Below are 15,098 nucleotides of genomic sequence, written 5' to 3'. Positions count from 1 at the left end.
TGGAAAAGAATAAAATAAGAATTTGATTATTATTATTTCTAAAAATAGTTAGTAAAAAATAAGAATTTAATCATTATTTTATTTTATCTAACTATTTTTTGGAATAATAATGTTCAAATTCTCATTATTTTTTTTTTATTTTCTTTTATAGGGGTTCCAAACAGACCCTAAGTAAATATCCGATACAAAATATGTCATGGATATTTTTAGCTTCTCCACTAAGATGTTTGGAGTCTTTGTCTTATGACTAGTCAGTTTGGTCATAGGTATTGTATTTCATTTATTGATTATTTTAGTAGATGTACTTGGATTTGTCTCATTCAAGAAAAATCTGAAGCCTTTTATGTATTTCAAATATTTTACAATGATATAAATAATCAGTTTGCCACTTCTATTCATATTATGCGTACAAACAATGGTCTTGAGTTTATGACCTATAAATTTGACTTTTTTTGTCAGTCACAAGGAATCATTCATCAAACTTCATGTGTGTTCACTCAACAAAAAAATAGAGTTGTTGAACACAAGAATCGTCACTTACTTGAGATAGCTCCCACTATGTTAATTCATATGAACGTACCTAAGCCATATTGGGGTGGTGTTGTTCGTACTGCATGTTTTCTAATAAATAAAATGTCATTTTCTGATCTTGATGACACGATTCCTATTTAGATTGTTTTACATATACCAACTATGTTTATTGTATTTCCTCGTGTGTTTGGGTATGTATGTTTTGTACATATCTTTGATCCTTCCAAGGATAAATTGTTTACACGATCTGCTAAATGTATATTTTTAGGATATTTTTAGACACGAAAAAGGTACAAATGTTATTGTCTATATATGAAAAACATATTTGTGTCGGCAAATGTTACTTTCTTCGATTATGTTTCATTTTTTTAACCTTTCAAATCTGAGTTAGTTCCACCTAAACCTTTTGTACTTAGTCCGGTTATTCCTATTCCAATTGACGAATGTATTTTAACCTCATGTGATGCTCGTATTGAGAAACTACTGCAAGTATATTAGCGCCAACAACAACCATCTCATCTTGATCCATACCCTCTTCTCACACCAAACCATGATTCTTCATCATCCCCTGATTTTGAGGTAAATGATCTTCACCTTCTTATTGCCCTTCAAAAAGATGTTCGCAAAGGTACTCGCCACCTGCTATCTCATTTTGTCTCATTTGATTATTTGTCTAATAATTATCGTAAGTTTGCTTTAGGGGTGGCATCGAGCCGAGCCGAGCCGAGCCCGAACTTGCTTATGTTCGAATCGAGCTTGATTTAAATATTTCAAGCCGAGCCGAGCCGAGCCCGAACTTGCTTATGTTCGAGTCGAGCTTGATTTAAATATTTCAAGCCGAGCTTCGAGCCGAGCCTCGTCTCGAGCCTAAAATTGTTATCGAGCTCGAGCCTCAACATATATTTAAAACTTTTCAAAAAATATATATCGAATAAAATGTATATAAAATTATGCATACATTTTACATAAAATTAGGCATAAGTTATATATATAATAAGTGTATAAGATTGGGCATAACCTCTACTTAAAATTGAGCATAATCTATATATATAATACTTGTATAAAATTCGGCATGACCTCTACTTAAAATTGGGCATAATCAATATACATAATACCTGCATAAACACTCCATAAACACTCCATAAAATTGTCTATACATTCCATAAACACTTCATGAAATTGTTTATACACTCCATAAAATAATCTAAACACTCCACACACTGCATAACATTATAAATAAACTCCATACAATAATCAAACACAACAAAATTAAATAAAATATCACTATCAATTTACAATCACCCAAATAAAAACTATAAATCCTTTAAATAAAATCCTATTACTATTACAGACTTACTAGAAAATTACAAGAAATATTTTAAATTTTTCTTAGGAAAATTAAATGGACCTCTAATTACCTTTTTTAAGGAAATAAAAAAATTAATAATTAATCTAATATATTATTATACTTATCGATAAATTTTTAATCACATAAAATGTCAAACACAAAATTACTATGAAAATTGCCTCATGCTCAAAGTATTATATCATCAACTGTCAAATACTTATTCAAAATTTTTCTATATGGTTTTCTAAGCCATCTTGGCAAGAAAATTATATGATTTTTAAAAATAATTTATAATTAGAAAAATATTTTGAAAAAATACGAGGCACTAATGGTCCCTATATTTCTATTAAAAATGTTTTTTCAACATTTATTGAAAAAACCGCTAATAGTCTCTGGAAATGTATTTCTAGTAAAATATCTTTTCAATTTATTTAAGAGCCATGAGGAAGAGACAAAGAGTTTTTTTTTTCCTTGTTTATGATCTCGCACGTAGGGGTGACTTTGAATAAATTATATATAAAATTATGCATACATTTTTAAAAAATATAATGATAGGGGAGGTTCAGGATTGAATTTCAATAATGGATTAAAATGCACCAATATTAATATTTTTTACTCCAATTGTTGTCTAGCTTGTTTTGTAATTTTTGAATTTGGCCATAATTTATTATGGCCTCCTTAGTGCCCCTAGTAAAAAATTATATTCTAGGAAAAACTAAAAATATTTTTCCTATGATACATATTCCCAAAAAAACCTTTAAATAAAATCTTATTACTATTAGTGACTTATTAGAAAATTACAGGAAATATTTTAAAATTTTCTTAGGAAAGTTAAATGAACCTTTTATTGTCTCTTCTAGGGAAATAAATAAAAATTAATAATCAATCTAATATATTATTATACTTATCGATAAATTTTTAATTAAATAAAATATCAAACACAAATTTGCAATGAAAATTGTTTCATGTTAAAAGTATTACAGCATCAACTGTTAAATACTTATTCAAAAATTTTCTATACAGTTTTCTACCCCATCTTGGTACGAAAAATCTTACTTAGAAAATTATATGATTTTTAGTAAAAAATTTCAATTAGAAAAGTGTTTAAAAAAACATGAGACACTAATAGTTTATAGAAAATTATTTCTATCAAATTTATTTTTAATTTTTTCCAGAGGAAAAAGTTTTTTATTTTATTTTATGATCTCGCACGTGCGAAATCGCACATGCGAGATCATCTTCTCGCGAGGAAGGGGGAGATTATTTCTCCCCTGTTCTGGTTTTCCGCCGAGACGACGCGGAGGGAAGGGGCTTACGGCGTCGGGGAGGATTTATCGTCGGAGGTGACGGCCACAACGGAGTCGGCGACGACGGAATCGGCGGTGACAGAAGCGGCGGCGACGGAAACAGAGGCGACGGCGAGGAGAGGAAGAAATCGAACGGATGGACACAGAGGCGGCCGGCGAGCAGCTGCGACGGCGGTATAGACGTCGGCGAACAGCTACGACGGCTGTAGAGGCGGCGACAACAACCGATGGGAGGGGTCGGCGATGACGAGGGGGGAGGAAAAATTCTCCCCCCCTTCGCTCCCGCTCCCGCTCCCGCTCCCGTTCCCCCGCTCGCTCGCGATCCCGTTACAGATTCATGCCGATCCGACTCATTTCGAGCCGACGAACCGAACCTAGCTTCGGTCGAGCTCAGCTCGTTAAGGTAAACGAGCCGATTTCGGTGCTCGAGCTCGATAAATGACTAATCGAACTGAGCCGAACTGAGCCGGCTCTGTTCAAAGCCACCCCTAGTTTGCTTTGTCCTTCTCCACTTGCACTATTCCTTCTTCAGTGTAGGATGTTTTGTTAACTTCTTATTGGAAGAAAACCATGGATGTTGATATGGAAACACTGATTGATAGGGGGACTTGGGAGTTATGTGATTTACCTCTAGGTGCTGTTGTGGTTGGTCGTCGGTGGGTCTGTACTGTTAAATATAACTTTGATGGATCTATTAAACAATATGAGGCTCGTCTTGTTGCCAAAGAGTATACTCAGATATTTGGGGTGGATGTTTTGAGACATTTTCTTCAGTTGCCCGCTTGTCTTCTATTCTCATACTCATTTTTGTTGCAGGCCATCAAAGTTGGTCTCGGTTTTAACTAGATATTAAAAATGCCTTCTTATATGGTGATCTTGAGGAAGAAGTCTATATAGAGCAACTTCCAAGGAATATTGGTCTGGGGGAGATACATAAGGTATGTCAACTCAAGAAGACTCTTTAAGGGTTAAAACATAGTCCAAGAACATGATTTGAAAATTTTAGTCAAGTGGTTATATCTATGGAATTTCATAGAAGCCACTGTGATCAATCATTATTTATTATTAAATGAGCGTCTAAAATTATTATCTTATTGGTATATGTAGATGATATCATCCTGTCTGGGAGTAACAGATTAGGCATTGAAAAAGTTAAATCCCATTTGGCAAATCACTTTCGGACTAAAGATCTGGGTTAGCTAAAATATTTATAGGGTATTGAAATTGCAAGAAGCAATGTATCAAAGACTAGTAGGCAAGGCCATTTATGATATGGTTACTAGACTAGATGTTTCATTTGTAGTGAGTGTAGTGAGTCAGTTCATGAAACATCCACGTAAGATTCACTTAAAGACTACTCAGAGAATCTTGAGATATCTAAAAGGAGCACAAGGAAAATGTCTTCTCTTTAAACCTAATAATCACTTGAGGATTGAAGTTTTCTCTTATGCTGACTATGCAGATTCCAAGCTTGAAAGAAAATCAACCACTGGAGACTATGTATTTGTGGGAGGAAATCTAATCAGTTGGAAGAGTAAAAAATAGAATGTTGTTGCTCAATCCAATGAAGAAGCTGAATAATCGCCAATGAGCTAATGTGGGCAAAATTTGTTATCCAGGAATTAGGCATTGATCAGAAGGATCATATGACTATGTATTGTGAGAACCAAGTAGTAATCTTCATTGCAAGCAATCCAATCTGTCATGGAAGAAAGAAGCATATAGAGGTAGACTATCATTTCATCTGTAATGTAGTAATGAGGAAAGAGGTAACTACTCCATATTGGTAATCAATTCAGTGATATCTTAACTAAAACACTGGGAAAGCATAAGTTTTTGAATTCCTGCGACAAGCTAGGACTATACTCTCCAACTTGAGAGGGAGTGTTGAAAAATAAGTACAGAGGTATTTTGGTCATTTTACCTTTTCGTTATATATATATATATTTCTTGATGTAATCTTGTTCTACATGTCCAACTATATCTATGGACCAAATTTCATGTAAAGATAACACATAGAAGAGGAAATATAAAGAATTATGGTTTTTCACTTCAGGGCATTTTTATAAATTGTACTTAACCCTTATTATAAATTGAGGTTGGGGAATGTGCAAGTCCCCCAACACAGTTCAATTTCTCAATCACTTCTCTCCACTGTCTTTCCCTGTCATTCTCTTTTCTTAACTTTTTCATAGTTCTTCTCTCATTTAAATCGCAAAATTTGCATTTAATATATGTCTTGCCTTTGCTTTGTAAGTCATTTTCTTTTGTTCTACTAAGGATATCATTCATTTCCCTCCCCTGTGCATTTTTACCACTCTTTGCATGTTCTCTACCACATGTTTGCTATCCAGAGATACTGAATGGAGAATGACTGGGTTAGGTTTTCTGACTTTAAATTCTAGTTTTTTTATGACAGTTTTAGAATTTATTTGCTCTCAAAATATAATGGTTTATGAATTGTCTTTCTCGAGATAGACCTTGCTTAAAATGCAAAGACTATGGTTGGATTGCACAAACTTCCCACCATCTCTGATAGGGGAGGGACGGAAGTCCTCATCATTCAGGTGATTTTTCCTGTTTCAGAAAACACAAAGCTTTGGAGTATTGCTTCTTAAAAATTTTATTTGAGATTTTTTGAAGTCTTTGCCGATAGGAGATGGTAGCTTGAGGACTTTTTGTGCCGCCATAAGAAAAATAATTTTATTTTGACAATTCTTGCAGTTAATCTTTTTAGCTTTTGTTTCTTTTTTCATAACTTCCTATTGGAGTAACAGGAAAGGCATTTTGCTTTTTACTTTTTACTTTTTTGTGTACAAAAGGAATTGGGATAAACAATTACGATCTTCTAAAACCAGCATAAAAACCATAAATTTTTGGTCCTACGAAATTTTATTCGTTTGCATTATTTTGTAGTTATTTCTTACTGACACAAACACACCCTTAAGATCAAGAGGGTGACCCAGAGCATTTTATCTTTACTGGAGTATCCATAAAATCTGACACATTTTTGTCTGCCACTGTAAACATTGAATGAGTTAGTGAATAGAAAAAAGATAGAAATTTTAACAATAAGAGGAAAGGAGAACGTTGAAATTTTTTAAAAAAGAAAAACTTCACTAAACTGGTGTAATATGAGTATATGAGTCCCTATTTATAATAGAGGAAAGTAGTAGAGTCCAATATTACAATTAAACTACAGTTGTCCCAATTACACCCAAAGTCCAATACTTAAAATAAGTTCTTAACATAAATAGAAGACTAACATAACTAAAACATTTTATAACTGAAACTTTTTTGCGAGACTTCCATCCATAATAATTCTGGTTATGTAAAACTTTTTATTGTGAGAGTCATATAAGATTATTCCATATTTGCTCTTCAACAAAACAAAATATTCATATACACATGAAGATATCTCATTGATCAATTTGTTTTTGTGTCTCTAAAATATTTGAGGGATTCATGCTTCTTTTTACGTATTTGGTTTTTCATGAAAACCATTCACTGTTACAGGTTTGCTGAGGAGAGACCAGAATTTGTGAACGCTTCTGCTGCAGGAGCTGTTACTGAAGCTGCTTTGGCAAAAAAAAGGAGCCTGAGTCGTGTTCTTCCTGCAAAACCGGTAGCTACAATCGATGTCAACCAGAAAACCTGGAAAGAAAGCCAAACCATTATTTCAGGATGTACTCTCTGTGGCCCATCAATAAAGGTCAACTTTTTGACTTTTGACAACGAGATTCATCGATGATCCCACACATTCGAAGAGAAATTCCAGGAACAAAACTTAACTAAACATGGAGCAGCTGTGTTCTATTTGTTTTCACTCATCGCCCTCTTCTTTTCCCATGCATTTCAGGGATAATAGGCCTCAATCAAGCACGCGACCCGTCGCACTGAATTTCCAGGTATTTCTCGATTTCTTCGAGTTTGGTGCACTGAGTTGCAGGTTTTTTATTTGATCCCGCGTTTGATATTTGATCGCTGTTGCCTTTGATGTTCTCAAGATTAGCTCTGGGTTTGCTGATTGATTGAGGCAAATAATTCGAAATGCCGAAGCCAGTGGACTACGAAGAGGTAATTAATTAGGGTAGAGGCCTAGAACTGCTCTGGGGAATCCGCTTCTACGTCTTTTTTCACGACCTTATGTCGGAATCTGAAGCCTTGAATTGTTAATTTTCATGGGTTTCCCAGACTTTCACGAAGAACTCTCGGGGCTTGAGTCTTTTATCTTGTAGATGGCTGCCGCGTTCTGAAGTCAAAGGCCTAATTTTCTTTTGCCATGGTACGCAATCCCGGCTAGTGATTTTCCTTTCCCATTTTTTTTCTTTCTGGTATCGTTTCTCTTCTGATACGAAGTCTTCCTGCGGAATTTTCAGCCTGGGCCTTTGAATGCAGCCATTATATGAAAGGTAATGAATGAATTACATGAAACTTCCCCTTTGGCTGGACTTGCACGATTAAAATTGTTTCTAGTTTGCTGTTCTGCATTCTTGATTAGTAATGGAGAACTCTCCCTCCCATATGGTGCATTGAAAATTCGTAAATGTCATAAGCAGATATTGGAAAGAAGCTAGCAGGGACGGGATACGCAGTGTTTGGTTTGGATTGTGAAGGGCATGGTCGATCGCAGGGGCAGCGCGGTCAAATCAAGAAGTTTGAGTATGTTGTAGATGATTGTGAATACAACTTCAAGGCTATTTGCAGTAAGCAAGCCCTTTTTAACTTCTTCTGGTTTCAGAGAGAGACCGAGATCTTTTTCCGGCTTCCTATGTACTTTGTGATCAATTGCAGAAAAAGAGGCATATCGGAAGAAGCCAAGGTATCTGTATGGAGAGTGCATGGGCGGAGCGACGGCATTACTTCTTCACAGGAGGGATCCCAGCTTCTGGAATGGTTCGATTCTCGTCGCACCCATGTGTCGGGTAGGTTTTTAGGTTTCCCATGTATCTTGAAATGTAATTCATCTCGTCTCAAAGAGGCAAGTGATGATGCTTTTGTGCAGATCAAGGAGGACTTGCTTCCTTCCTCTGCAGTGATCCATATGATCTGTAAAATGGAAACCATTTTTTCCAAATGGAAGATCGTTCCCAACTGCGCCATCGACGTTGGCTTCAAGGACCCTGTTAAAAGAGAAGAGGCAAGCGGGTTTTTTAATTATTTCCTTCTCTCATGCAGTGCTCGGGACTGCTGATGATCGATAACTTGTTCCTTCAATTGTGCAGGCAAAACATAACAAGATGATTTATCAGGGGAAATTACGGATGAGAACGGTGACTGAATTGATGAAAGGTGCTGCGCAAGCTTGGGAAATAATGCACGAGGTTAACTGTCAATCAATCTCTCCAGAGATTAACAAACCATAATTAAAAACTTTCTGCAATTCAGTAATTATCATTAATGGCCAAGTCCTGTGCGTAGGTAACGATGCCCCTCTTAATCATTCACGGCGAGCAGGACGCAGTGATTGATCCGCTCGTCTCCCGGAAACTCAACGAACGCGCCAGCAGCAGAGACAAGACCTTGAAGATATACCCTGGGATGTGGCACAATCTTGTAGCGGGAGAGTCGGACGAGGACGTGGAGCTCATCTCATCCGATATCATCTCCTGGTTGGAAGAACGGGCGCCGGAAGCGGCCGTCTCCGACGCTACCGCCGTCGCCATATCGACGCGTACTCGTGAAAATCGTGAAAGTTGCGACAGTATTGACAGCTCCGGCAGTCTGAACGTGGACGCGCTTGGATGCGATAGGTGCTGCCTGAATGGGGGTGGAAACCCGGACTCGGAGAACGTCTACTGCGAGTGGTCGGGGGATAGCAGCCACTTCCAGCATGTAGTGGTCTGACAGCATCGACTCCGCTGGGACTTTTTTGTCCACCCAGTACGTCCGCCCGGGGCTCCTCAACCGATCGAGACTCCTGGATAGAGGGGGTGATCTTCTTTGTTTTGATGAACATCCCGGTGACCCTGTAACTCAAGAACTATGTAAAAATCAGGAAAGTTTTTTTTTTCTTTTCCGAAAAACTGTTTCTATTCAAATGATATCAAACTTTATAAAGTATTTACAACGCTCAAGAGCGATTTTCAACAATCACGAGAATCTCTCTTCAATTTACAGTATATATCTTCTTGATTTTTCAATATTATCGATTCTTCAATCTTTTCGATTTCTCAATCTTCTCAACAAAGTAGACTGCCAATCAAATTTGATTCAATACTGAATTGGGTTCATATTTCACACTGTACGATCTAAGTAGCCATAATAGCCTCTACAAAGGAGCTAAATTAATTCCAGTGTTTCTCTGGAATTTCACAAATTCTGGTTTGCTTACAATATCTGATTATCTAAAATACTTGAATTTTGAATAATATTTGGAATTTTAAAATTCTAAAGAAAAAAACACAAGCAAATGAATCTCCGTGCACGGTGAGGGAGGGCAAACAAGGAGGTGAACAAGCCGGCGTTGGTGGCTGCCTGTTCATCTCCTTTTTGGCCCGCCTGGTGTATGAGGAGAGAGGGAAAGGAGATCTTTGCCCATTGCCCAAGAATCCATCCCATCACGTACGCAAGATTTTCTCAAAGTACATGTCATTTGTTGCAACGGAGAACCACTGGTGAGAAACTTGACCATCAGCTACAAATTCTTGTTTCTGCTCGTTCATGGAGGTTATCTTCTTCTTGCTCATCCCAAAATTCAGAGTCTCATGGACCCTGTTCAGTTCGCCCTTTACCATTCCCGATTCTTCTTTCTCTCCCTCTTGATGCCAAACGACTGTAGGCCGAGGGTAACATGTCTTTACCATTGTGTTCTTTCGAATGCTTGCCGGCTTTTTCAATCTCGTTCACTTGTTCTTTGGCTAATTATCTTCTGTCATTGTTGTTTACCAACTTTTTTCCTTTAACAAATCGCTCTTTCTTTCTTCTGTTTCTGTCCGAGCGGTAAGAAATTCGGGCCTAAGGGTCATGTCGGAACTGGGTTTGATGCGAGTCCTAATCTCTCCTTCCCAGTTCTTGAATCCACGGACTCTGCGTCACTGCCAGATCTTGCCTTCCCAATATTGTTTGATCTACCTCAGGTATGTCGGAACTGAGCGCATGCATTACAGGGCCTAAGACTTCTCAACTCTGAAAACAAACGGTGGCATCTCATCGATGGAATTCCAGCAGTGTAGTGCTTCCCTTTCGTCTCTATCAACAAGAAATAATAGTAGCTTCCCCAAGAAGTCCGAAAATTATTAGAGCTTGACGGGAGAATCGCCTAAATGATTAATTGAGAACTCTTTCCGCCGTTTAAACTGGAAACTGGCATTCCACCAGGTTGGCGATTATAGACTTGATACAAAGCAGAAGAAACAACCTGTAGAATTGAAGAACAGACACCATCTCTTGAGTAAAACCTTGCTTACTCTAATGGATGCACAAAAACTCTTCTTAGTTAACTAACTTTAATTTTGTTACTAGCTTTTAACAATGGCTCATACAATTGCCTTCATCTTGACCATTGATTGGGGTTTGGTCTCATCCAAATCTTGCCAAAAATTTTGACCTTATAAGCCCTTTTCACCTAGATTTTCACCAAGCTTCTTTACCTATTTTGTTCTCTTTATCTGTAATAGTTTGATTTTAATAATAATGTGTTTTTGTTTGTTTAATCACTTCAAATTGTTTGTTTATTGATTATTTTTGTTTTTCATTAAATGGATTTAATATTTTTTTTTGAAATTATTAGTTAGTAATAAGATAATTTTTATTTGATTTTTATTTTAAATTATTTTCATGGGTTGTGTATAAGATGATTATTGAGTTGAGAATTCTTCTCTTGGTAACAGTCTTCATCACATTAAATCTCTTTAAAGTGCCTTACCTTTTGTCTCCTTTGATTTGGCCACAACCAGGAGCTTTTGAGCAATAGAACCGTTAAGAAATAGTCCCATATGGATTAGTAGATACAAAAATCTTGAATTTATTAGCTGGAAAAAAAGTTTCCTAAGTGGTTAGTCATTTTAGGATAGGACGTTCGACCCAAATTTAACATGGTACCACAAAAGAGAGCAGACAATGTTAAGAAATAATTCAACATGGATTAGTGGATACAAAGATTTTGAATTTATTAGCTGGAAAAAAATTTTACTAAGTGGCCCCAAATTTAACAAGAACTAACCATAAATCCTATTTTAATCAAGTTCAAAAAATTTAAAATATACCATTTTAACTATAATAAATATTTCCATATATTCTATTATTTAAATTAATATTATATTAATATTAATTATAAAAATATACGTTAGAATGCCAATTATCACATTAACTCTAGAATTTAATAGTCTAGAAATATTTATATTTTAATAATTGGTTTTCCGTAAAAGAATTTTTAGGAGGATAAAAAAGAAAAAGAAAACTCTCCATCTCCGATGGCGGAAAGGCTGAGTGCTGACGCGGACGATGGATAGAGTAAAAGCGGGAGCGTCATCCGCGTGGGCCCCGGTTCTCGTATTTTAGCTTCACCCAACACGCCATGCTTCTTCAAGTCCAGTCCATAAAAGAAAAGATGGCTCCGCTAACGATCCACTCCTCTCCATGTAGGAATTTTTTATTTCTTCTTCTGTGATCCGCTCCTTCCTCAACTCCTTCTCCCCTTCGAGGTACTCCTTCCCGTTCCCTCTCGCCCATCTTTCTGTCTTTGTTTCGGGCGTAACTCAGTTTGGATTTATATCTTCTTGACCGCGTTCCGACATCATGGATCGCTCGGCGTTTTCTGATGATCTGTTTGTTGATTTTAGTCCATTGCTGCAGAGTTTTTGAGTAGGTTCTGTTTTCGATTATTGTTGAGACTTAAAGCTTTTTTCGAGGTCGATACAATGGCGGTGTATTACCATGAGGTGATCTTTCGCGACGTCGTTAACCTTATCTTCTACGATTTTCTATCTCTAAATTAATTTTTATCTGAGTGAGATTCTCTCTTTTTTTTTATTTTTTTTTCTTTTCTTTTTTGCGTGAACGGCAGGGTTATACGAGAAACTCGAGAGGCTTGATGCTTTTCACTTGCAGCTGGTTGCCTGAGTCTCCGGTAAAAGCTCTCGTTTTTCTCTGCCATGGTAAACCGATCGAGCTCTCTACACCACCATATTCCTTCCTCGTTTATTTACTGAATTTTGTGCTCTTTTTCTTCAGCCTTGGTATTTATTATTGCCTGCGCCCTTTTGCAGGATATGGCATGGAATGCAGCAACTTCATGAGAGGTAATTATTACCTTACTTTTTTATTTTTATTTTTTTTGCATCGTTTCGAATTCAGGTTAGTGAGAAATTTATCACAGTGACTCGAATAATTTAATTCCTTTTACTCTGTTTGGTGGTTCCTTTTAATTCTCAGCCTTTTTTAAACATCACTCTCCTGCGTTTCCCTATGTTTCGTAATTGTTGGTACGAAACTTTGTTGTATTTTGAAAGGGAAACCAAATTTAGTTCAATTTACACTTTTTTGAGTTTTCAGATCCATTTTCAGCTTATCCTTTCTAGACGACGGTGACTATTTCTTGCCGAATACTCTTAAACTGTATATGTCTCTTGTCGACTTAGCGTCTTGAGAGTTTCGGTATTGTTGGCTATTTGACCGGATTTTCGCAGATTCGGTCCTCTCAGATGCTTCCTGTGGTTAGCAGTTCTAACTGTGGTTAGCAGTTGGTGACGAAATGACCGATAACATTGAATTTCGATTTAAATTATTATGAGAAAAAATTGACCTGTAGTCTGTACTCTGTATACTGTAACTCTGGTCCGACCACCGGGTTCTGAAGTCAGAAGCTACGTTTTATAACGGAAAAGCGGAACTGCACCTTGAGTTGCCACGGATGGGTCCTCGCCTTATTTATTACTTAGGCACTTTTTTCTCCATAATATCTGACCACGAGATAAATTCTCGTCAGAGGTATTCACGTTTTTTTCCAAAAGGCATAGCCTTTTCTCCCCATCCCTCACCGTTGCCAATGAACCCCGTCTCGCCCCTCCGTGACTATGAAATTACTCCAGACACCACCTACATTTCTGAGCTGAAACAGTGACTTCAATCGAGGATGAGGTCATCGTTGCTGTTGTTGTTTAATTATTATTTTCTTAACTTCAGTTTGGCCAACAAACAAACCAGTGAAGAACTCCCACGAACCGGTTATTGCGGTGTCAAAAGGCTGCTCAACCATCAAACAGAAAAATGAAATGAAGTAGGTTGTTGACCGGTTAAAACAAACCCCTTGGTCAGTGGCTTGGCCCTTCTTGGATCTTGAATACCTAGAGTCGATGTCACATCATCCAAACTGCAGAACCACGTTTTTGTGAACAGATTATGAAAATTGCTGGCAGCTCTTAACAAAAACCTTTAAACAGAGTGCGGGGTAAGGCTGTCGGAGGCGGGATACGCGGTCTTCGGTATGGACTACGAAGGGCATGGACGCTCGAGGGGTCCCCGCTGTTACATCAAGAAATTTGAGAATATAGTGGACGACTGCGAAAACTACTTCAAGTCCATCTGCGGTGAGTTGTTTGCTGTGACTTCCTTAACTTTGTTTCTAACAAGTCCTTTTTTGTGATCTTTGTTGTTGATTCTAAGCCTTGACTAAAAGTTAGTTTTGCCTTGAATGTAAGTCACTTTCGATTGTTATTTTATGTCCCCAATCAAATTTTTGTATTCATTTTGGGTATTGAGTACGACTTCCAGCGGTTGGAGCGCCCTCCTTCCCATAATTACTTGGTCCCATCCAGTTAATTCACGACTCATTATTGTTGTTGTTTGGTCGTTCAGAGAAGGATGAGTACAGGGAAAAGAGGAGGTTTCTGTACGGGGAATCAATGGGTGGGGCGGTGACACTCTTACTTCATAAAAGGGATCCGGCTTTCTGGCATGGTGCTGTGTTGGTTGCTCCCATGTGCAAGGTATCCACTATTACATTGCTCTTACTTTTTACTAACAAGTACTTACTGAAGTAAGAAAAAACAGAAAACGCCTTCGGATGAAACACTAAGAGCAAACAAAAGAGTGCCTGTGTTTATATCTAATGCAGATTTCGGAGAAGATGAAGCCACCGCCCGTGGTGGTGAACCTCTTGACGAGAATGGAAGAACTGATACCCAAATGGAAGATTGTCCCAACTAGGGACGTCATCGACTCCGCCTTCAAAGACCCGATTAAACGTGAAGAGGTGGGTCCGGAATCTCGATCTTCTGCCTTTTCCTTCTTGGGGTTAGTACGATCTTATCGGGTTTTGATCAGGCTTAAATTTCGTCTTTTATGCCATGAGCAGATTCGGAACAACAAGCTGATCTATCAGGACAAACCCAGATTGAAAACAGCCCTCGAAGTACTGAGAACCAGTATGAACCTTGAGGACTCCTTACACGAGGTATCTAAATCCCTCCTCCAACTGTTTGTCAAAATTCACATTACAAATGTGTCTGCATGTGTGACTGCTGGGGTTTCTGGTAGGTGACGCTTCCGTTCATCGTACTACATGGTGGAGCTGACAAGGTGGTGGATCCAGAAGTGAGCCGCGCCTTATACAATACGGCCGGCAGCAGTGACAAGGTCATGAAGCTCTACCCGGGGATGTGGCACGGCCTCACCTCCGGCGAGCCGGACGAAAACGTGGAGGTTGTCTTCTACGACATCGTCTGCTGGCTAGATAAGCGTGCGACGGGGGCGATTGTCTCGTCGACGCATGAGAAGCAGCCCAGCGGCGGCAGGCAGGGGAGCGTTCTCTGCTGGAGAGGGCCGCACCCTCACTCGGCCATGTAGCGCATGCGTTGTATAAATTTTATGAGCTTATTTTCTGAATATATGTCTATGGTTTTTGTAAAAATAAAAGAGACAGCTGTTTTTTCTAAAGGAGGATGTTATATTACTGGAAAGTCTGTATAAAT

At 37.9% G+C, this 15,098-nt stretch overlaps 1 protein-coding gene across 2 annotated transcripts; it reads left to right on the top strand.

The window, feature by feature from the left end:
• Nucleotides 1-11,736: 11,736 nt before the first annotated feature.
• On the top strand, nt 11,737-15,063 carry LOC137955786 (caffeoylshikimate esterase-like). Of its 2 annotated transcripts, none has more exons than XM_068802907.1 (9): nt 11,737-11,831; nt 11,983-12,068; nt 12,194-12,284; nt 12,396-12,428; nt 13,569-13,715; nt 13,984-14,114; nt 14,243-14,380; nt 14,483-14,581; nt 14,665-15,063. In XM_068802907.1, exons 2-9 carry the CDS (start codon nt 12,048-12,050, stop codon nt 14,971-14,973), a joined length of 969 nt encoding a protein of 322 aa, XP_068659008.1. In that variant the 5' UTR covers nt 11,737-11,831; nt 11,983-12,047; the 3' UTR covers nt 14,974-15,063. The 2 variants fall into 2 exon arrangements, with proteins under 2 accessions (XP_068659008.1, XP_068659007.1); XM_068802906.1 differs by having other exon boundaries at nt 11,970-12,068.
• The last annotated feature ends 35 nt before the right edge of the window (nt 15,064-15,098 follow it).

The sequence above is a fragment of the Aristolochia californica genome, unplaced genomic scaffold, assembly GCF_029961685.1.
Source record: "Aristolochia californica isolate CCGP_79_NKW_82.1479 unplaced genomic scaffold, dmAriCali1.0.hap1 SCAF_2, whole genome shotgun sequence".
NCBI classification, from domain to species: domain Eukaryota; kingdom Viridiplantae; phylum Streptophyta; class Magnoliopsida; order Piperales; family Aristolochiaceae; genus Aristolochia; species Aristolochia californica.
Note: the sequence above shows the minus strand (reverse complement) of the source record. Positions and strands in the feature narration are given on the sequence as shown.